General features: G+C 32.3%; 1 protein-coding gene across 1 annotated transcript in view; it reads left to right on the top strand.

Annotated features, from left to right (window-relative positions):
- LOC149747717 (uncharacterized) overlaps nucleotides 1–24,877 on the top strand; it is a 119,191-nt gene extending 94,314 nt beyond the window's left edge. Inside the window, exon 4 of the mRNA XM_089922486.1 lies at nucleotides 24,225–24,877. Coding sequence (XP_089778612.1) covers nucleotides 24,225–24,327 — 103 coding nt within the window. The 3' untranslated portion in view covers nucleotides 24,328–24,877. The remainder of the gene's footprint in view (nucleotides 1–24,224) is intronic.
- Nucleotides 24,878–25,545: the final 668 nt, after the last annotated feature.

The raw sequence follows: 25,545 nt of genomic DNA, 5'->3' as shown, positions 1-25,545 counted from the left end.
CTAGAAATATTATTTTGGGGGGGAGAATTTTTGTGGATGAGGATAGTGGCTTCAGTACTATTTAATTTGTTACTATGAGTAAAGGATTGTTTAAGTTTTCATTTTCTTCTTGTGTCAATTTTTGTAGGTTATGTATTTCCAGAAATTAAAAAACATTTTTTTTAACCTCAATTTTATTTACTGACCTAGAGCATTGGTTCTTAAATGAGGGCTAATTTGCCCTCAATGGGATTTTTTTTTTTTTTTTTTTGGTCACAACAGGATTTTTTCTATTGACATTTAGTAGGTAGAAACTAGGATGCTGTGAACTATCCTGCAATATAGAGGACAACCTTCCCATCAACCAAACCTTATTTGATCCAAAATGTTAATAGTGCCAAGGTTGAGGAACCTTGGTCTAAAGTGTTTTGTGATATGTCTCAATATAATTTTAAAACTCTACTGCATATTTTGTATGTTATCTTTTTGTATGTTACCTCTGTGGCTTTCTTATTTTACTCAAATCTTGACCTGACAATTTTTGCTATTTTGACAATTTTTCAAATGTATATAACATTTTTGTTCTTGTTAGCAGCAGAACCTATCCTAAAACCTATCCAGCATTTTCTTCTAAATTGTATCATTTCTTTGTAGTAGTATCTCCATAATATGTCATATCTGGTTAAGAGAGAAGGTGAATGATAAGTTAATGGTAAGCTGAGGAGGAATGTAATCAAAAGAACAGCAATCTTTATCAAAATGTGAGATTCATAGGTAACATCTTGATTTTGCTTAATTAATATGTCATTCTTATTTGGACAGTAGTCGTGGACAGGTAAAAAAGAGAAGGAAAAACATTGATATCTCCTTGTAAAATGTAAATTTCCCCACATGTTTATTAGGAGGAATTTGCAATTAATAAATCTTTATTTTTTCTCCCTAATGAGAAGACAAATCTTGTTCTTAAATAATCTTTAATTGTTAGTTGAAAGAAATGAAGATGACTCCAAGTGAAAAAACAGGATATGGAAGAGAAACTCTGACAAACAATTCTGAAAGATTCAAGTGATAAATGCGTTAATTTTAGATTCTAAAATTTTATATGTAGAATGCATAAATTTTGAAATTTATGTATAAAATTACATAAAATTATATATATTTGATAAATAGTCCTGAATAAAAAACACCTATACATTGCATATACATTTTAATTTTCTTTGCTTTTCATGGCAAGTAACTAAAATTATTTCTGACATATTGTATTTTTATGTTTATGAATGGTTAAAAGATTTAGGTATCATCGCATTTAACAACAGTTCTACAACTTCGGTGTGCATTATACTTATCTGAGTAAGGTTGATGAATATGCAAATATCTGGTCCCTCTTTCAGAGATTTTGATTCAATTTTCAAATTAGACTGCTCTATCTATCTATGCATCCACACACTCCTTAGGGATATAATAAGGTTTGAGAGATGTGAGTAACTGTGTTTTAACCTAAATACCAAAATAGAGAAAAACAATATATCTAAATATTCTATGGCAAGTTTATACTTAATACATGACAGCAAAATTCAGTCATAGGAAAAATAATTATTAAGCACCTAAAATTTGAAAAATAACATTGCTCTTTTTTGGAACAATATATATACAAAACAAACAAATAAACAAAAAATTGTGTACTCACATTGGTCAGCCTTAGCTAAGTTATGCTTAAGTTATAAACCACAAAGTTTCAGGGACACATACAAAAAAGGAAATAAAAATGATGCATTTCCTATTATTGTGACATGTTCATGATGGTTTGTCTGTGGATGTGCTTCTCATTTTTATTAAAGGAACTGAGCTAGATGACCAGTCCCAGTTAAATATATTTCTGTTTTCATGGGAAATGGAAAAGATAAAATGATGGAACCATCAAAGGTTCTTAAAGATTTTCCTTGGAAGTGCCTCATCCCTCTTCTGTTCATATTTTATTGGTCAAATTCATTGTAAGTACAATAGTCAAGCCTGGAGTTAATGAGATAGGAATGTAAGTCCTCTCATAGTGAAGAGACAACAAATATTTTGTAAACTAATACAATCCTAAAATTGTAGGATTTTACAATCATAAATTTGTACAATACTGACTTGAAGAAATTTTAAATATGATGTTTGTGAAATATGCTATCTAAAATTTATTTCCAAGTATTCTAGCAGAAATGCAATTAAAATTATAGATAAATCTCTTAGTGAATTTTAATCAACATGCAAGATGTATTACTTTTAAGTGTCCTATTCAAGAATGAAAGCTGGATGTGAGTGTGGGGTGAGGGGCAGAGAGGAAGAGAGGAAAAGTGTCAGTTGTATCTATGCTTTAGAAATTCTAGATTTCCTAGATGAATATTAGAGATTTATTAATCAGAATAAAATTTTACAAGAAATACCTTTTTTACTTGTTTTAATAAGTGTTGTTCAAGATATATTGATTTCTTAGAAATATTATAACAACATCTCTGACTTTGAATTTACAGAAAAACCTAATATAATACACACTTTTGAGTGGTGTTATTGTTCTAGGGCTTAGATTCAGAGGATTTTTCCACTTGAAATTAATTTCATCTTACACTAAAATAATTTTACTTCTGTCAGAAACAAACCCTACATAAGTTGTATGAAGGTGGATAAAGGCTAGAAAGCTAGGAATTTACTGGATCTTTAAGAAAAGATTGTACAAGTTTTTGTGCCTTTTTACTCATAAATATAGGTGTGTGTGGTGGTGGATTTTTTTCTCGTACTTGCTTTAATTTTAGCATCCACCTGGTAATGTTTAGGGGAGAGAGGAAACCTACAGCTTTCATCCAACTGTATCAGTGGTAACATCTACCACAAAGAACCTTGTTATTTGACCTGGTTCAGATCAGTGTGCACCAGGAAGGAAGGTGAGGTTTAGAAAAACATGCCAAAGATGATTACAGTATGAGGTAAAATGGTATAAATATATTTAAGGAAAGAGGGTATATTAATTTATAGTTGTCTACTATGAAAGCAATGGAACTAAATGATTACTACATGGGAGATGCATTTTAAACTGGGCCTCAAAAATTGTATCATGGTTGGAGACAGCCAGGTAGAACAGAACAGCGTGAAGGAGCAGATAATGAAAATTTATGAAAGCATCAGAGTATTCTCTTTGTGGGAGATTTCACAAACCCAAGCCTCCAATTATTTTTTTTTAGTAGAGTTATAGTCAGTTTAAAGCACACATATTCAGCAGTAAAACTTCAGATAGTGATATCATAGACAAATATCTACATTGTAACTTATGAGCTTACATCCTAATTTTAGTTAAAGTTCTGGTGAAACTCACTCTTACTCTATTTACTGTTGTTCTTTTTAATTAGCATGAATTGGCGTTAGTATTAGTATATGAATAGAAGTGAGGTGAAACCTTTCAAGAACTTACAGAAAAGTAAAAAATTCAAATATTTAGTCCAAAACCTTATACTTCCAGGTAATTGCACTGTTCTTATCTTAGGATAAATCTTAAATACATACTTTAAAGTTTTCCTTTAATCAGGAAGACTAATTCTTGAAGAAAAATACTGTGCCCATTTTCTCTTTATTTAATTTTCTTTTTTTAACTTCCGCCTTCCCTTCCTTCCTTCCTTCCCTCCTTCCTCCTTCCCATCCCTTCCCATTCTTACCCTTCCCCTTCACCTTTCTTTCTTTCTTTCTTTCTTTCTCTCTCCCCTCTTCTCTCTCTCTCTTCACAATTTACTATGAACAGGAAGCAGAAAACATGACAGAAGGAATGTACCCTTCTATCTTGGGAGCGATTTTCAAATCTCTTAGTTCAGCCTTGAGATTATTCTCCATCATTTGCATCTACAGCTCTACAGTTGGCTTCCAAAGTGTTATTCTGCTATTTAGCCCCTGACTCTCAACTCAAGTCGTTTCTCAAATTCTTTCTTCTATTTTCTTAGTTAGGTTTATGTCATTTCGAACAATTGACTATGTGCCATTTATCTCTGAGGGAATCTTAGAAAAAATTATATTAATGATTCATGGGTTTTTTTTAATGGTCTGGAAAGCAGCTCTGAACTCAGATATTTTTTGTTTTATCTAGAAACTTTATTGGAGCTTGGGTTAGATGTGAGGAATTATTCACAATTACTTTGACAATAACTAAATGCCCTTAATAGAGTGACAGACTTTATTTAGGAATTCAGTGTCACCATCCAGGAATAAGATGATCAACCAAGGACACCATCCAAGACAGAAAAGACATAATTAATTGAACCCCATTTATAGAGCATCCTTGAAAATTTCTGGCTGGTGAAATCTATAAAGACCCATGAAGTAATCAATCACATGTCCATGTACAACTTTTTTCCTCTAGAATTTTTCTTCATTTTTTTTGAGAATATTTTTGTAGTTTTAATATATGTATTAGGTAACATCATTCTCATTTTCAAACACTACAGTGAACTCCCATTGGAATTAGAACCCTATTAGAATTCTCGAAGAGATTAAATTTTAAACACGTCTTCCAAGGCCCAGTCCGACCTGGTTTACTTCTCTGTTCTCACTTTCATTTCCCCTTTTCCTATAGTCACTTGTCTTTTTATTATTCCACTTTAAAGATATATTTTCCCTTTCCTTCTTATGGAATATTCTGCCACCAGATCTTCTGAAGGCTGACTCCCTCATTTATGTATCTGTTCCTTTTCACCTTTCCAACACATCTTTTCTTTTCTTTTTTTTTTTTTTTTTTTTTGCGGTACGCGGGCCTCTCACTGTTGTGGCCTCTCCCGTTGCAGAGCACAGGCTCCAGACGCACAGGCTCAGCAGCCAGGGCTCACGGGCCCAGCCGCTTCGCGGCATGTGGGATCTTCCCGGACCGGGACACGAATCTGTGTCCCCTGCATCGGCAGGCGGACTCTCAACCACTGCGCCACCAGGGGAGCCCTTTTTTTTTTTTTTTTAAGTGTGGTAAGGACACTTAACGTGAGATCTACCCACTTAACAAATTTTTAAGTGCACAAGAGAGTATTGCGAACTATAGGCAACTTGTTGTACAACACATCTCTAGAACTTATTCATCTTGCATGAATCAAACTATTCAGGCTTAAAAAAGAAGGAAATTCTGCCATATGTGACAGCGTGAATGAACCTGGAGGACATTATGGTAAGTGAGGTAAGCTGGTCACAGAAGGACAAATACTGCATGATTCTACTTATATAAGGTACCTAAAATAGTCAAACTCATAAAAGTAGAGAGTAGAATTGTGGTTACCAAAGGCCAGGGGAAGGAGAAAATAGAGAATTGTTGTTCAGTTTTTCTTGACCATCGAACTCCTGATCCTTTATCACTCTCAGGAATATGTGCTATTTTGTTGCTTTCTTAGCATTTATGCCTTTCTAAAAGAATTCTGTCCATTTTATTTTTTGCACATGTTTTTCATAGTCTGTTTCCATGAGCCACATACTACAAAATTTAAAAATGCTTTTGAATTCCAGATATTTGAGAATTAGTATTTTTATAATTGTTATTGTAAATAGAATTTGTACCAGATATTTTAAGTTATAAGGCCAAAATCAATTTATAATGAAAGCAATAATCCCCTACTTCACCATTCCCTGAAAGTAGCCCAATTTCCTAGAGACAAATACTTTTAATAGTTTCTATTTTTACTTCTTCCTTCTTTTGGTGATTACTTAAATAATGTTCTGTATTTTGAAAAGTGAAAACTTGATAGTACTAAATTGAACCATGTGATTTTTGAGAAACTTAGTGAGGAGGGTAATTAAATTTTTAAAATATGAAGGGAATGGGAAATATATTAGGTACTTACTATGTATCTTTTCCTTACTCACTCAGTATAAAATTTGTATATAATATTTTTTTCCAAAGTAATAAAGGAAAATTTAATATCATGTAGCAAATATTTAAGCAAGTGATGAAATATTATTAGACTTTATCTCTAATATCCAGGTAAATCATGTTATGTGTCAAGAAAAGTAGCACTTAGGTGGAGATAAATTGGATTTAAAGAGATAAATCCAGTCAACAAAGGATTCTTGTAATAGATTGAAATGTCAGAACCTAATATGATGCATTAAAGAGACTAGTTTTGCAACTATAACAAAATTATCTCCTTCTAAAGTGTTTAGGATTTTTTGACATTTTACTCCAGCATCTAATTTAATACCTTATTGATGATTAAGAATAAGGAAATGAAAAAATGAAACCCTATATTTTAAGAATGTTGTAAAACAATGTCATTATAAATATAGCATATTAATGTCAAATGATATATACTATAGTATTGATAAAATAAAATGTAACTTAATAATACGTATATTCATAGCTACTATAGTATCTTTCCATTTTTTATTTTTAGGGAGGAGAACTTTTTTTGTTTATTTCTGTTACAGATTTGTGAATAAATTGTGGGAATTTATAGCTGGAATTAAGGTGTCCCAATTGGTAGTTTAATACTCCAGTCACTCTAATTTAGTATTAGAAGGAGCATAAAACATTGGAAATGCAGAAGTAAAACATTAATCCTTGTTATAAGTCTCAATTCAGTGAATTTTCAATCTAGATACTTTTCTATTCTTTGTCTAAGAAGAATGGAATTTTTATTGACATAATAAATTTGCATGTGATTTTACTCACAATTATTATTTACAAACATAAGTAATGAAACAATAGAAATTTAATTTAAATAATTTTATTTTAATAAAGATTATTGGTTATTTCCAGTAGCATGATTCATTTCAAATTAGAGCAAAACACAGAAAGCTCTTTAAATTAACTTCAGCAAGTTTAAGAATATGTAAATGATAGATCCATATTTATTTCAGAATATCAATTCAGATTTGTAATGACAGAAAAAAAAGATAGGTCTTTCAAATTCTAAATTTTCAATGTTACTCAAGACAATTTTCAAAAGAGAGTTCCTTAGTTTCTATAGATTATATTTTAGTAGGAATTCCAGTTCTAATTTTAGGTTTATTTGTGTGTTTACTTATTATCCAACAAATAATTATTAGCTATTTCCTGTTATCTGGTCAATGATTTCCAAAGTGCCTACTATTTGTCAATCACTGTTCTAGATAATGGAATTATGGTGATTAAAAAGCCAAAAAAAAAAATTCCTGCTCTCATTGAGCTCACAATTCTGGGAGAAAATAGGAAAAACAATATTAAAGGTAAGTAAATACAAATCATAATAAGTGCTTAGCAGAAGATTAAACAGCTATTACAAAGATCCAGTTACTAACAAAATAAGCAGATCCCTTTAGAGAAAGTTCTTATATTTTCCCATTTTTGAGTTTTTAAAATTCGTTTTACATTTTAAAATTTGCTTCATGAAAATTAAGGTTAAGCTTATGAAAGCACATGCCAATAAAATGATCTTATTAAGATTTTTTTTTAATATACAAAAGGTACAACTAGGTTTGTTGATCAAATTTAGTTTATGTGTGAATGGAAGGGAAGATTAAGAATTTTATGTGTTATATGTGCAAAAGAGAATGAAAGAGAGAGAGTTGAGAGAGAGATTGATTTAGAAGGGCTGGGATATAAAAGCTCCCAGCAGTAGTGCAGGAATGATATCTATCACCCAAGTAAGTTGACAGATGTTTGTACCCTGTTCATGTCACTTTAATAGACTTTATTGCGTAGAATTAGTGAATAATGTATAAGGTTAAATATAAATGTGTAATGAAAAAGTATAAAGCATTTCCAGTTTTGACTTGTTCCCAATATTCTTCAAGATAAATGAGATAGATGTAAAACAATTGGAGAGAAAATTCAAGCACTGTGAAAATACGTTTTTAAAAATAAACCCCTTTAAGAAAATAATACAGCTAAATCCATGAAGTATAATTTTTTGCAAAAGCTCATTCAGACAGACATGAATATATATTTAAGTAATTTATGATGTTCCTAACTTTCAATTCAAGTTATAAATAATTCAATATATTCATATGTATTTATGATTACATTCAATTAAAATATTTTCTTAATTTAATTTTTGGCTTTTTGGAAATAAAAAAATCATATAAATAAAGTCAAATCAATTAATGTCTTAATACTAAGTTCTAATAGTATACACGGTTTTAAATTTCCATGTCTTAGCTTTTGTTCCTTAAGTCCAAAATACCAATTTTTGTCTTGCATTAAATATTAAATGTTTATTTCATGTTCAGGTAATAAGATATAGAAACATGGAGAATAGAACATACATTAGTAGTTGAGCATGATTTTAAATGAATAATATTGTGTTTTATTTGACATTGAAATAATATTAAGATCATTATTATTACTATTATTATTTTAGTATTTTGTCACTATCAATATCTTTGAAAATCTTTAATTTGGTGAAAGAAAACTTTGTTAATGTTGGTATTTAAGCACTTAGCACAATTTCAGTGTTACAGAACAGTAAAAAATCATTAATTCTTTCCATTTGATTTTTTCTTAACACCTCTATCACCTTACTCAAAATAACACTGTATTTCTTCTTTTTGCATTCAGTATTTAATTGTCATCATTAGACTGTGATTTTTTTTATTAATCGGTGTACTAGATAGTAAATTCTTTTTATTTCAGAATTAACCTCAATATAGTTAAGTCAAGTGCTCCAAAAAAAATGTGGATTGGTAAATTTCATTAGCCTCCCTCTGTGTGATTTATAGTCTTGTCTCTTAAATAATGTAATTTGAGACAATAAGTAAGATCCTTCACAGCGAAGGTGCCTTTCTTCTCTTGCTACATATCACTTATTCCTTCTATGAATATTAAAACACTGCTTAAATTATAACAGCACCTTTCAGGGGTTATCGTTAGTACTTCAAGAACAAATTTAATATCTTTCATGGTAGATGATCACAATAAATGAGACAGTAACTAAAGAACTCAAATGAAAAATATAGGTCACATCCAATCTGTGACTTTTGACCCTAAATCAATTCTTTTGCTCAGCATGGTGAGAACTGATTCACAGGCTTATGGTGGAAAATTGATATATAAGACTGTCTTTTAACATTCCATAATGATTTGAGAAAATTTAGCAACAATATCTTCTCATTCCCATAAAACTTAGCTTCTGGAAACATAATCTAAACGATTTCAAGCCTTACTGCCACTTCCTATTAACTGTAATCCTGAACTTTTGACCTCTGTGACCCTCAGTTTCCCTATTTTAAAAAATTATAAGTAAAATAATTATCCTTTGGGTTTCTTTAATATTACATAAAGAATGAAACAATTAAATGTAGAGGACAATATATGTATTAATTATGAATTTCTAAAAGGATAGGGTAAATACTACTAATGTGCTGGCAGGTTCTCATTATGGGGAAGAGTTCCTTCCATAAAGTCTGAAACTTTGTAGAAAGACAGACCATTAGTGAGGAAATATTAGCCAAAACATCCCTAATGACTAATTAGAAGACACACTTTGGAACTATGTCTGCCATGTGCTTTTTTAATTTCCACATCAAAGTTTGTAATTATGATACTCTTTTTATCAGGAAAAGAATCTCACAATGGATTAAAGCTTTTTGAGAAGACTCTATTAATGACTGAAATTTTCAAAAGGTGAAACAGAAATGTGTGAAACTACATGCTATGTCTGAACAGACAGGCCGTTTTCTGATAATGAACTTGACTTGCTTAACTGTGTATTTCTCTTTGAACATAACTTTGAATTGGCATAACTACTTAAAGTTCTAGATCATCTGGCTACTCTTTAGTGTTCAAATATCGTTGTGGAAATACTCTTGATTATTTTCTTCATATTTTTAACATACTTAAGTCCACCCTTCTGCCAGCATTCATATAGCAAATTCTCTAGGAGACTATACACGATACCATTTCTATTATATAATATTATCTCCAAATTGATTATTAGCAACAAGATGAACAAATTTTATATCAATTGTTAGGGACAAGAATAAGGATTTATTGTTTTGATAATGAAGAAATCAGACTATTTCTTCGTTTTGAAAATTACATTTCTTCGGGGAAAAAATGAGTTTGTTTATAACAGTAGTTGCCTGAGATACATTTTCCACATATGTAAGTATTTACTTGTCTTATGAAAATCAAGGGGCAAAATACATATGGTAAAATGAATGAAGTGAACTAAATCTACAAATACAGCATGATGATGTTTACATGTGTATTCTCCCATGTAATCACAACCCAGAACAAGATACAGAACTGTTTCAGCACCCATGAAGGCACTTCCTTGCCCTTTCTCAGTCTAAACTAGCCCCTAGATTTAACTACTATTCTGAATTCTCTCCTCATCAATTAGATTTGATTATCCTAGAACTTGCCATAAATGGAATCATATAGCAGTTACTACTTTTGTCTTGAGTTGATTTCACTCAGTACTATGTCTGTTAGGTTTATTCATGTTGTATATATTTGAAGTGTATTCTTTTGTACTTCTCTGTAATATTCCTTCATAAGATTTACCACAATTTACCCATTCTCTATTGTTAAGCATATGGGTTTTTCCCAGATGCTTATTATTATGAATAAATATGTTATCAATATTTTTGTCTTTGTGTGGACTCACTTCTCTTGTGTATACATTTAGGAGTGGAAATAATGGAAATGGCCAGCTATCCTGAAGCAGTTTTATAATTTTACATCCCTACCAGCCATGTATTCAATTTTTCCACCTATTCCACACATTTGGTAGTTTCTTTCTTAGTTAATTATAGTTGTCCTAGTAGCTGTATTTATTTGTACTTTTAATTTGTATTTATGTAACAGTATTTCTTTGTATTTTTAATTTGTGTTTTCCTGATGAATAGTGATGTTGACTATATTTATTACGCTTATTAGCTATTTAAATATAATTTATATGAAAATTCTTTTCAAGGGACATTTCCCATTATTTTTATTTTTTTCCTTATTGATTTGGAGAAGTCTTTTCTATATTCTGAATATGAGTCCTACAGCACATACATATAACAAATATATATTTTCTTCTACTATTTCTTTGGTGTTTTCACTTTCTTCATGAGGTTTATTGGCAAAGGAAAAAATCTTTATTATAAAGCCAATTTTTAATTTTTTGTTTTAGGACTAGTTCTTCAGTGTTTTTGATTCCTATATTAGAGATCTTTACCTATTGCAGGGTCATATAGATATCCCTCTGTGTTTTCTTATAGAGACTTTAGATTTCTTTTCACAGTTATGCCTATGAACTAAGTTTTGTCAATTTCATTGAATGGTATAAGATAGTTGTCAAGTTTTATTTATTTTTTACCATTATAGAGATAAAATTACTTGATTCAATTATCTTTCATTAATTTATTGCTTCAACATAATTTCACCTCTTTAATCTTCGATATAAGTCAAGTGCCCAAATATATGGATCTATTTTAGTACTATTGATATTGTTTGTCTATTCTTATGCCAGTACACTATGATGCTAATAACTAGCTTTTTCAGTAATTTGTCAAATCTGGGATGTATGTCCTCCAATTTTATTCTTCCTCAAGAATATATTGACTACAGTAGGTTCTTTGCATTTCAAACTAAATCTTAGAATCACCTTCTCACTTTCTACAAAAGTTAAAAAAATCTTAGACATTTTCATTGAGATTTTAGTGACTATATAAGAATATGAGGAAAATTGATACTTTTACAATGTTTTCACAAATTTGGTATCTGTTCAATTATTTAGAACTTCTTTAATGTTTTTACAGCAATGTTTGTACCCTTTATTGTAGGTTTTAGAAATCTTCTGAAATGTATTCTGCTGATTTTATATTTTTGATGTTATTAATGGTATTTAAAATTTTACTTCTAAATTGTTTGATGCTACTATTCAGAAATATACTTAATTTAATCATATTGACTGTGCATCTGGCAACTTTTAAAGTTTACTTATTACCTGAAATACTTTGTTTAGTATTCAAAACCATGATTAGGTATTAATAACTTGATATAATATTAAGCTAAATACAAACTTATGGAAATTAATTGAACAATGATTCTTTTAAATAAAAGGCTCAAGATGGGTTGACCCCCAGACATCGATAATTAAAACAAAAAAACAAAAAAATACATATCAGATAGTAAGAAAGTAACAGAAAAGAATAAGTTAGTGCAAGTAAGGTTATTCACTGTGTAAGTCCTCTAAAGTTTACAGAAATCTAGTGGAGGTTATTACATTCTGGAGTTTGATTTGGTATAGATATCATTGTACCTATATTTAATAGGCAGGTCCTGGCTGGAAAAAAATCTCTCTGTCTATAAATTCACCTGTTTATATGTCTGTATATATATATAATTAGCATTTAGCAGTGGTTTATAGTTTTGAATTCCAATAATTGCTCCTATTATAAGGAATTCAGAAGTAGAAATAAGTAGGCCAATGATAGAATGACAAGAAAAGCTAAAATTTAAGAGGAAAGAAGTAAAAAAACTAATTTTATGCCCATTGTTTCTTTGTTGGAAACCTACTCATTATTCATAATTCACTTTAAATGTGTCTTCTTTGTGAAACAGTTAAAAAATAAATTCCTATCTTCGCTAAAATATTACCATGCATTCTTCTATCATAACATATAAAACAATTTATCTAAATACATATAATTATCCCAAACTGGACTGTAAGTTTTTTGAGAGAAGGCAAAGAATTGTATTTGTCACTAAGTGCCTGGCAGAAAACAGAATTCATCTGGAGATGAACTGAAGAGCCTCCTGGAAGATGGAGATGAACAGAGGTACCACAGCCAACAGTCAGTCTCAACTGCCAGACCTGTGAATCAGGCCATCTGAGACACTCCAATCCTAGTGAAGTCATCATGCGACTATGGCCATATGAGCAACATCAGGCATGACCCACAGAAGACCTATCCATACTGACAACCCACAGCATTATGAGAAATAGTAAATTGTTGTTCTAAGTCACTTCAGGCTGTGGAGATTTGTGATGCAGTAATAGGTAAAGGAAGCAATTGTCATTTTGTGTAAACTATTTTTGATAATAGCAGATGGAAAATGATTTATTTTGTGAAGTAGTATTTATCATAAAAATAAAACCAAAAATTATAAAAATGAAAACACCTATAAATACAGATGATGACATGTTGAGTGAAATATTAAATGAAATTCAGTGAATAGTTAAATTTATATCTATAACTACTAAGAAAATAGGCAATCTAGAATAAAACCTCATATTACATGAATGAAAAGTCATTCGATAAAAATTCAGCTCTTGTTTCTGATTTTAAAAATAATGCAAAGGGGGCTTCCCTGGTGGCGCAGTGGTTGAGAGTCCGCCTGCCGAGGCAGGGGACACGGGTTCGTGCCCCGGTGCGGGAAGATCCCACATGCCGCGGAGCGGCTGGGCCCGTGAGCCATGGCTGCTGAGCCTGCGCGTCTGGAGCCTGTGCTCCACAATGGGAGAGGCCACAACAGTGAGAGGCCCGCGTACCGCAAAAAAAAAAAGCAAAGGACATGGACATGTATACACACACATACCCACCTTGGCAAAACAGAAAACATTATAACCAAACTGTGTAAAATAATATCATTCTTATATTCCTATACATCTTTCCCATTTTATATGGATTATCACTCCCTAACTTTCCGAGTTCATTACTGTCCTTCTTTGTCCATTTCTTTATAATGTATTGTTATGATCTGAATTATGTCCCCCCCCCAAATTCATATGTTGAAACCCTAATCCCTAGTACCGTAGAATGTGAGACTATTTGGAATAGTGTCTTTAAAGAGGTAATTAAGGTTAAAAGAGATCATAAGGGTGGGGCCCTAATCTAATAAGACTATGTCCTTATTAGAAGAGGAAGAGACTCCAGGGGTACAGGCATACAAAGAAAAGGCTATGTGAGGACACAGCAAGGAGGTGGCTGTCTTCACGCCAAGGAGAGACACCAATGCTGTCAGCACCTTGACTGTGGTCTTTCAGCTTTCTGAACTCTGAGAAAATAAATTCCTGTTGTTTAAGCTACCATTCTGTGGTATTTTGTTATGGCAGCCCTAGCTGATGTAGGGGAGGAAAGACTTTCTTTCTACCCTCCTAGGTTCAACAGCTGTCTCTATGAAATAAACTGATAAGAGGCAGACTAACAGGAGAAAAGATACATAAGTTTATTAATTTTTAATATCACATGCACGAGGGCATTACAGAAGAAAAGTGAATACCCCAAAAAAGCAGAAACATGGGAGAGCTTACGTTCAAGAAGAAAACAAATATGTGGTATGTCGGTGGAATTATCTAAAGTTGACCCTGTCTTGAATAAAAGCAAGACTAGACTAGGAACAGTCTAAAATAGACATTGTGAAGAAAACAGGGAAAAGAATTATTTATTTTACATTCCTTTATTCTAATATTTTAATCTACTCTATACTATACTAAATTTTATAAGGTGTGAAAATAAATAAAAGACAACTTCATTTAAAACATTATCAGGAAGTTTAGAAGGGAAAGCTCTCATGCACATACCAGCCTGAATAATCAGAAGGAAGAAGGAAGAGAAGCAATTTTTAAAGGGTCTTTTTGTATAGAATTCTTTGTGTAACATTCTCTGGGTTTCAACTTTTTATCCATGATGTTAAGAACGTTGTTTTTCTTCTGGTATGAGGGAGGACATTTTTTACATGGGAATTTCATCTCCTGCTTTTAAGAAAAGAAAGGAATGTCTATTTAGGTCTTCTGGCCATTTTTTAACTGGATTGATTGTTTTTATGATATTGAGCTCCATGAGCTGTTTGTATATATTGGAGATTAATCCTCTGTCCATTGTTTCATTTGCAAATATTTTCTCCCATCCTGAAGGTTGTCTTTTCATCTTGTTTATGGTTTCCTTTGCTGTGCAAAAGCTTTTAAGTTTCATTAAGTCCCATTTGCTTATTTTTATTTTCATTACTCTAGGAGGTGGGTCAAAAAAGATCTTGCTGTAGTTTATGTCAAAGAGTGTTTTTCCTGTGTTTTCCTCTAAGAGTTTTATAGTATCTGGTCTTACATTTAGGTCTTTAATCCATTTGGAGTTTATTTTTGTGTATGGTGTTAGGGAGTGTTCTCATTTCATTCTTTTACATGTAGCTGTCCAGTTTCCCCAGCACCACTTATTGAAGAGGCTATCTTTTCTCCACTGTATGTTCTTGCCTCCTTTGTCATAAATTATGTGACCATATGTGCATGGGTTGATCTCTGGGCTTTCTATCCTGTACCATTGATCTATATTTCTGTTTTTGTGCCAGTACCATACTGTCTTGATTATTGTAGATTTGTAGTATAGTTTGAAGTTGGGAAGGCTTATTCCTCTGGCCTGCTTTTCTTTCTCAAGATTACTTTGACTATTCAGTGTCTTTTGTGTTTCCATACGAATTGTAAAATTTTTTGTTCTAATTCTGTGAAGAATGCCAGTGGTAGTTTGATAGGGATTGCATTGAATCTGTAGCTTGCTTTGGGTAATATAGTCATTTTCACAATATTGATTCTTCCAATCCAAGAACATGGTATATTTCTCCATCTGTTTATGTCATCTTTGATTTCTTTCATCAATGTTTTATTGTTTGAGTACAAGTCTTTTGCCTCCTTAGGTAGGTTTATTCCTAGGTATTTTATTCTTTTTGTTGTGATGGTAAATGGGATTGTTTCCTTAATTTCTCTTTCTGAGCTTTTGTTGTTAATGTATAGGAATGCCAGAGATTTCTGTGCATTAATTTTGTATCCTGCAAGCAGAAGACCTAAATAGATATTTCACAAAAGAAGACATACAAATGGCCAAGAGACACATGAAAAGATGCTAAAAATCACTAATTATTACAGAAATGCAAGTCAAAACTACAATGAGGTATTACCTCACACCAGTCAGAATGGCTATTATCAAAAACTCTAGAAACAATAAATGCTGGAAAGGGTGTGGTGAAAAGGGTACACTCCTGCATTGTTGGTGGGAATGGAAATTGATACAGCCACTATGGAGAACAGTATGGAGGTTCCTTTAAAAACTAAAAATAGAACTACCATGTGACCAGCAATCCCACTACTGGGCATATACCCTGAGAAAACCATAATTCAAAAAGAGACATGTACCACAATGTTCATTGCAGCTCTATTTACAGGACATGGAAGCAACCTAAATGTCCACCAACAGATGAATGGATAAAGAAGATGTGGCACATATATACGAGGAACATTACTCAGCCATAAAAAGAAACGAAATTGAGTTATTTATAGTGAGGTGGATGGACCTAGAGACTGTCATACAGAGTGAAGTAAGTCAGAAAGAGAAAAACAAACACCATATGCTAACGCATATATATGGAATCTAAAAAAAAAAAATGGTACTGATGAATCTAGTGGCAGGGCAGGAATAAAGATGTAGACATAAAGAATGGACTTGAGGACACAGGGTGAGTGGGGAAGCTGGGGCAAAGTGAGAGTAGCATTGATATATATACACTACCAAATGTAAAATAGCTAGTGGGAAGCAGCTGCATAGCACAGGGAGATTGTGCTTTGCGACCTAGAGGGGTGGGATAGGGAGGGTGGGAGGGAGGCTCAAGAGGGAGGGGATATGGGGATATATGTATGCATATGGCTGATTCACTTTGTTGTCCAACAGAAGCTAACACACTATTGTGAATCAATTATATTCTAATAAAGATCTATTAAAAAAAGAAGCAGAAAAGGAAGATCCCTCCCTGCCCCAGCAACAATGCGCTAACCACCAGTAAGAAACTGCCACAACCTCGAACTCCTGTTCTTCTCCAGTGAAATTTTATTCAAAACAACCTTCCCCAATTTCCTCCTAAAACCTAGTAGAAATTGACCTTCCTTTTATCTCTTCACACTTACCAATGATTCACTATAGCTTGCCTGCCCCAGAACTGCAGTTCCCTGCTTTCCAGATTACACCCATTTTGCTTGTAAAGTAACTGGCTATGTTACTTTTTGAGGTTGACATTAGTCACTTTCAAAGCCCTGCTACTTTCTGTGAGAAATAAAAACTTTTCATTTTACTGGGAAGTTATCTTATAGTATAAGATTGCAAATGATGATAAAGAGTAAATAGATCCAATATTCTCTCAGATATATGTGAAATAAGCAAGAAATAAAACAGAAAGGTAGATATGTTTACTCCTTGATAGTTTATATCTTAAAAATCTATTACCATAAGGTAGATGGACATAGAATCTACGATGATTAAAAACATATATGAATAAATTGCTTATCACAGCATTCTGATTTCAGATAAATAGAAATCAGGTGATAATTTCATATCAATCATTCTATTGTCTTTGATATTTTTAAAAAGAACAAATTGTTTGCCTTAATTTCACAGCATTTATGTTACCTATCATTTTAATTGGTTAGGTACTAGGTGATTTTTAAAGTTGTATATATGTGATATGTAGCACTAAAAATAAGTTTACTGTCCATCAGTAAGGGAATGCACTATTACATTTTGATGCAGTCATACGCTAGAAACAATGAGAGTTACTTAAATGAAAATGAACAAAAGTAAAAATGAATGTTGAGTTAACAAAGAAAAGATAAATATCAAAATTAGAACAATAGTTTTTCACTGGTTATATAAAGAAAGGAAGGGCTTGTCGTATGAACCTGTTACACCTTCCACATTTATTTCTAAACAAAAACGACACTTGCAGCAACGATTGTGAAGTATTTATACCTGATAAATCTAGATAAATGGTGCTCTATATTTTATGTACTTTTATGCATGTTTGAAATATTATATGATTAAATTCTTTTAAAAATGACAATTTTGTATTTCAAAGTTTTCTTTAAAAATTTCCCGCTCAAATTGAATTTTAAAGAATCTAGTAATGATTTTTCAGTGTGAAAATGATTTTATACCAACTCCATTAGATAAACAATAGATATTCCTCGATACATCTGCACCAAGCCTTTCCTTTTATGTGTGCAGAGATTCTTGGCTAGCTTTATCTTTGTCTCTAGGGGATGTATAATATCATTCTAAATTAGAAAAAAATGTACCCATGTACAATGTATACGTCTTCCATATAGCACTATCTTAAAATGTGTTAATCGAAATACAATGTATATACAAAAATGGACAAAGTATAAGTATATAGTTCAATTAATTTGCACATAGTGAGAACACTTAAGTAACACCCACACGGGTCATAGAACAGCACTTCGAAAATGTTCTCCCGCCTCTCCTTCCAAATAACCATTACCTTTATTTCTAATAGCTTAGATAGTTTTGTCTGGTTGTGTGTGTGTGTATGCATTGTGCATGGTGGGGGTTGTTGTGTATGTTTGTGTGTGCGTGCAAGTATGTGAGGGTCTCCTTTAGCCCACTTATGGGTTGATGAGATTCATCAGGGATGTTGCTTATAGCAATAGTTCATTAATTTACTTTGATTTATAATTTCATGTTACAGGAATATATTACAATTGATTTATTCATTACATTGTTGATAGATATTTGATTTGCTTCCAGTTTAGAACAAGTACAGATAAAGCTCCCATGTGTATTTTTGTTTTGTCTCTTAATGAACATATTGATATTCTGCATTTCTATTTGGTACATATAATTGGATAAAATTGTTGGTGCATGGGTGTCAACAATAGATAGTGCCAGTTTTCCATTTTTACCTGCCACATTGTAGCTCCATCAGTGATATATTTTATTGTCAATCCTATTAATTGTAGCGACCTGGTGGGTGTGTAGTGTTATCTTGTTTATTTATTTTTCCTCATGGCAACTATGTCTTGTATTGCCCTTGTGATTAATGGGAATATTTTCATACAGTAATTGGCCATTCGGATGTCCTTTTTATTTAAGTGCCTCGTCAACCATCCTGTCGATTGCTTATGAGATTCTCTGTATTTTCTTATTGATTTGTGGGACTTTATATATTTTTCTAGAAATGAGTTTTTGTCAGTTATATGTTTTGCAAATATTGTTTCTCAGCTTGTGACTTGAATATTTACTCTAATATATATAGTATTATATTAACTAGTACATTATTATATATGTGTGTGTGTGTATGTTTAACAAATTGACAAAACACTATTTATTGAACAGGCCATCCTTTCCCTATTGTCATATATCAAGTGTCCATATATGTGTGAGTGTGTTTCTGGACTCCCAAATCTGTACCATTGATTTTTTTGCTTATCCTTAATCCAAAACATAGCTTCCTAATTTATTTTCCAATAAATGTGATCGTCATTAGAATAATCACCAACTCTTTAATTCTTTTTAATTAAATTGCTTTTGCATTACTTATACTTCATATTTTAATATGTATTTTACAATATCCACAAAAAAACCCGATTGTAATTTTGTTTGTGATTGTGTTGCATGTTTAGAATGATCTGAGCAGATTAACATTTAACAATACTGAATCATTGATTGCAGGAATAGGATATCATCCTGCATTTATTTGGTTCTTTTCAAATGTACATAAATAAGTTTTAAAGTCTTTAATGCAAAGGACTTGTACATTTAATATGGATATATTTCATGCTTTTTGATTTTGCTGTCGATGCTACCATTTTCTTTCCATATGGCTTATATCTGGTATATAGATATTCAATCAATTGTTGCACATTTGTCTTATATTCAGAAAACTTGATACATTTATTTTATAAATATAATGGTGTATCAGCAACTTACTGAATTATTCATCAATATTATATTTCTCAATAATAATAGCTTTATGCTTTCTTCTAATGTTTGCCTTATTCCAAGAGTTCTAAAAAATAAGTCTACTAGAGATAACAACAGGCTTCCTTGCCTTCTTCCTTTGTTCAGAGAGAAAACTTTAAAAACTTTTTTTCAATTTTATTGTAATTTTTTTGCTGGAGTTCGTAAATATACTTTATCAGGTTATGGAAATTCTTTTCTATTACTAGTTTATTAAGATTGGTAACTAATTTTACCTGATGCTTTCATTGGTATTTAATGTTACAATCACGTATGTTTTCTCCTGATTCAGTCATAATGGAATTATACTAACAGAGTTTTGAATTGCAAAGGACTCCTCATTCTTGGACAAAACTCAATGTGTTCATGATGAATTGTTGTTCATGTATATTGTTCAAAATATTTTATTTAGGATTTAGGCATACTCATTTAAGTGAGAGATTGACCTGACTTTAGCAAGTATTTCTTCTTTTTCTGACCTTGGCAGAGTTTGTGTAAGATTTATGTTCTATTTTTCACTGTAAGTTTCAAAGAATTCATCAGAGAAATTCATTGGTCTTCCTGTGGAAATTTAATCAGATATTCAATTTATTCATTGGTTATAGGACTATATAAAACCTCTGTTCTTTTTTTTAATGACTTTTAATGAGTTGTATGTTGCTTTTTTTTAAGGCTTTTCAATTTACTGAGATACCCTACTCAAAAGCTGCTTATCTTCTTTAGATCTGAATGTGACAAAATTGAAAGAGCAATAAAGTAGAGCTATATCCAGCGTTAATCCTAAGAAATCCTATTTTATCCAATTCCTTTAAAATTCTCCACAATTCGTTTTTTCTGTGTTGTTGTATTTATGCCTCATCATTTAAGTATGATTTAATGTGTGTAAAAATGCCTGTATAAATGATGATCATTATTTCTAGGTTATCAAGGCAAATTGCTAGTAATTTACAGGTATTGGACCTATGGTTTTGACTCCTGCTTTTACCTAAACTGATTAACACTTTGACAGAAAAAAAGTAAAATAATGATATATTTATTGCAAAAATAATATTTAAAATTAATTTTTCAATTAGTTGAAGTGATAATGCAGCTGTTTGCTTGCATATCACAGAAAACATGAGACGAAGGATGTCATCTGTACATTTTAGGTTAACATCAAAGAGGAATCCTATGAAATATTAACAAGAAAAGAATTAAAGTATGTATAGGTAATTTTTAAAGACTGTAATGTTCCCTGTAAAACTAATAATTGGATAGACATCAGCATTATTACTTCCCCAACATTAAAAGTTTTTAAATGATTCAAAATTTAAATACAGTAACTTATGAAGTAACCAGGTCCCATTATGACTGACCACTGAAGGGTAGATGGCATGAGGCACAATTACATGAGCCCAAGTGCCAGCTTATCCCCACTACTTCCCTCAAAGCAATTTTTACAGGGAATACTAGTTACACGTATAAGCTATTGATACATATTTTTCTTTTGACCGATCATTTAATTGTAGAGAAGGACACCATTAATCATCATTCTGATTATAATACAAAATAAAAGCAGAGTGAAAATCTAATATCTTTATTCAGAATATGGAAACAGCAATATTCCTTGAAATATTAAGGAAAATATAAAGTACACCTAGGTTTCACCACAATTACAAGTTGCATCAGTAAATGTAATTGCTCTGTATTACAGCAATTACTTTAAACTGTTTAGCCTTCTGTCCATAGGAGGGTTTTGTTTTTCTAATAGTATCAGGCCATTAAATGTGCTGACCAGTGTTATCATTGAATTTTCCTTTCCTCCTAAATCTCATGACAATGAAAGCATTTCTGCAGAGTCTATACAAAGTCACTAGGCTGGAGCTTGTCACCCAGTAATAGACTCTGTCATTTATGAGTTCCCACTTTATGTCACTCCTGAATGCTTTCACCTGAACCATTACTGAGCAACCTGAAATGTGGGGATAAATCTGCCACTGTGTTCTGCGTACAATGACAGATCATCTGAGGGTGAAAGAGTCTCAGTGAGAAGAGAGCCATTTCTATCACACCTCCCCTCTGCCTATGTATATGCATGCCTGAGCAGGACGAAACTCTGCTTTCTTACAGTGTTATTTATTGGAAGCTGTTACTCCATTGCATTTTTCACTCACAATTTGACACTTCCTCCTACAATGTAGTTGCTGCAGCGAACACATCTTTTCTGTTGTAACTGCTGTCAGTAAAGGAGAGTTAATTTCCTTCTTGCTGATTCTCAATTTGAGCATCGATGTGCCAGGCATTCTGCCTGCAGTTTGCATTCATTTCATTTAGTGCTCATGGCAGCCCTATGGAATGGATATTATTGCCTCCCTTTTAAAAAATGTCCAGGTCACAAACATAGTAAGTGGTGCAATAACTATTCAACCTTGATTTCCTCTGATTCCGAACTCTCTGCCTTTTGAATGGGCTGCGTCTCTAGTGTTTGTGCACATAATGTATTATTAGCATTGCATTTAAAAAATGTTTTTAAGTCATTAAATATACATACAACTGCTGCATATAACTTAGATGTACAATTAAATCATCATGATAAACCAAACAATATATTCAGAAGTCAGGGTAATACCTTAAAAGCCCCTGTTTGTTCCCTGTCAACTTCATTCCCTCGGGAGTAATAACCACTTATTCCAAGTTATGTGTTATTAAATCTCTCTTTTTCTTTAGAGTTTTACTATCCATGTAAGATATATAATACGTATGTATATATATTTAGTTAGTTCGTTCATTCATTTCTAGTGCATTTGTCAATTTATATAAATGAAATTAGTATATATTCTTTTGCAGCTTGCTATTCTCAGTTAATGTTATGCTTTTGAGATTCACCCAATTTGATTCATGCAGCTGCAGTCTATTCCATGGTTGATGGACATCTGGGTAGTTTTCAGTGTTTTACTCTTATGAACAGGGCTGCAAGGAAAATTCTGGTTTCATGTCTGCAGAAGCATATGTGTAGGATTGTCTCTAGGATGTATACCGAGTAGTGGGATTGCTGGGTCATAAAACATGCACTTGTCAACTGTATTAAATAACGCCAAATTATTTTCCAAAGTGGCTGCAGCAATTTGCTGTAAGACGAGCAGTTGCTAGGTAGTTAATGAATGTGCCCATTGCTCATATCTTTGCCAATAATTGGTTTTGTCCAACTTTGGAATGTTTTCCAAATTGGTCACTGTGGTTTTGATTCACATTTCTCTGCTCTCTAATGTCCCTTTATTATTCATGTTATATCTGTGAAATCTTTGTTCATATATTTTTACCATTTTAAAATTTTGTTAGTGGTCTTTCTCTTACACACACACACACACACAATTTACTCACTCACTTATACATCATAAATATTCTCTTAGAACACTAATTCTTTGTGAGTTATATTTGTGGAAAGTATTTTCCACTTTGGCTTACCATTTCTTTTCTCTAGACCAACAGAAGTTCTTAAATTTATAATGTTCTTCTTTTTAATAACTTGTGAATATTAAGAAATTATTCCCTACCCAAAGCCATAAAGTTATTCTCTTATATCATCTTCAAAAACTATATATAAATTTCACTTATGCATTTAAGCCAATGACATATCTGGAATCAACTGTTGTTTGTGTTGTAAGATAAGCATTCATCTCCTTTTTACATAATGATAATTATTTTTGTATACCCATTTATTTATTAGTCCCCCAAGAATGTATAAGCTCTGTGATAAATTTGATTACCACATATAAATGACCATATTTCTATTTGGGTTGAGATTTCAATTATATAAATACATAGATCAGTTTGGAAAGTATAATTGAAGAAACACACAAAAAATGTTAAGCTCCTAAAAATGAAAAGTAGTAAAGCAAAAATACAAAGACAGGGCTTCCCTGGTGGTGCAGTGGTTGGGTGTCTGCCTGTCGATGCGGGGGACGCGGGTTCGTTTCCTGGTCCGGGAGGATCCCGCGTGCCGCGGAGCGGCTGGGCCCGTGGGCCATAGCCGCTGGGCCTGCGCGTCCAGAGCCTGTGCTCCGCAACGGCAGAGGCCGCGGCGGTGAGAGGCCCGCTTACCGCAAAAATATATATATATATATATATATATATATATATATATATATATATATATACAAAGACAATGCAAGAATATATATTAAAAGGTAATATATAATGAACCATTTGTTTTTTCCCCAGAAATTTGCAACCTTTAGCCAGTCTATAAAAATAATATTTCTATCAATTTTATAGGTCTTCTCTAAGGTTTAAAGTTTTATTTTTCCAGTAAAGACCATTTTGTGATATTTGATAAAATGTACTTTATATATTACTTCTGGTATATGTCATTAAATTTTTTTGCACAGTCTCAATATTAAGCTAAAAGTTTACTTTCCTAATTTACTAAGACTTTCTAATCATAAGATGATATATAATTGTATTGCCCCTTTTTCTGCAGGTATTGTCACAACCATATAGCTTCCTTTCTTTAATTTGTTAATGTTTAAAAGCATATTGATCAGTTTTCTGTTGTTAACTTAATCTAGGGGCTACCCTGGTGGCACAGAGATTGAGAGCCCACCTGCCAATGCAGGGGATACCGGTTTGGGCCCTGCTCAGGGAAGATCCCACATGCCACAGAGCAGCTAAGCCCGTGCGCCACAACTGCTGAGTCTGTGCTCTGGAGCCCGGGAGCCACAACTGCTGAAGCCCACCAGCCACAACTACTGAAGCCCATGTGCCTAGAGCCCGTGCTCTGAAACAAGAGGCCACCCAGTTAGAAGCCCGGGCACTGCAACGGAGAGTAGCCCCTGCTCACTGTAACTAGAGAACGCCCGTGCGCAGCAACGAAGACTCAACACAGGCAAAAATAAATAAATAAAGAAAAATAAATTAAAAAAAAAATTAATCTAGAATTTCTGGGAAACAAACAAATGGTTCATTATGTATTATCTTTTAAGATATATTATTTTATTGTCTTTATATTTTTGCTTTTACTACTTTTCATTTTTAGGAGCTTAACACTTTTTTTGTTTCTTCAACTCTCTGCAAGTATATGTGTGAGACACGATTTATCTCTAAATGAATGTTTAGGGAAAAAAATCTATTCTAGGGGCTTCCCTGGTGGCGCAGTGGTTGAGAGTCCACCTGCTGATGCAGGGGACACGGGTTCGTGCCCCGGTCTGGGAAGATCCCACATGCTGCGGAGCAGCTGGGCCCGTGAGCCATGGCCGCTAAGCCTGCGCGTCCAGAGCCTGGCTCCGGGAGAGGCCACAGCAGTGAGAGTCCCGCGTACCGCAAAAAAAAAAAAAAAAATCTATTCTAAAGCTATTTGACTATTGTGTGGAAAATTCAGAATTTATTACTGATTCAGATTCTCTGAATCTGTTAAATTTCCATTTAAATTTTCTATTTCTTTACATCTTAGTCAAATTAAATTATTCAGGGAATTTATCCACTTAATAAGTTTTCAAAACTACTAGCACACAAATATTCAATTTTGGCACCTAATATTGAAGTTTTAATATCCTACTTTTGTACTTTTATTTACATCTTTATTCCTGTTACAGTTCATTTGTATATTCTCTTTATCTTTATTTATCTTGCCAAAGTTTGTCTATTTGTCTCAAACATAACCCAAGCACTCCTAAGTCAATATATCATTTTAAAATAATTAAAAAGCCACAGGTATTTAAAATTACTCAAACCAATAGATATAAAAAGAAAAAAGGCTGGAAAATAAATATTTAAATGATCACAGTTTCACATTTAAACAAAATAAACCAAAAATATTAAGTAATTATAGACTATGTCTCCTGTTATGATGTAATTTCATAAACAAAAAGTTCATCCTTCTAAAAATTGAGA

Source organism: Delphinapterus leucas, chromosome 13, assembly GCF_059928025.1.
Source record: "Delphinapterus leucas isolate spDelLeu-1000000601 "Yukka" chromosome 13, BTC_Dleu_Yukka2, whole genome shotgun sequence".
In the NCBI taxonomy this organism is placed as follows: Eukaryota; Metazoa; Chordata; class Mammalia; order Artiodactyla; family Monodontidae; genus Delphinapterus; species Delphinapterus leucas.
Note: the sequence above shows the minus strand (reverse complement) of the source record. Positions and strands in the feature narration are given on the sequence as shown.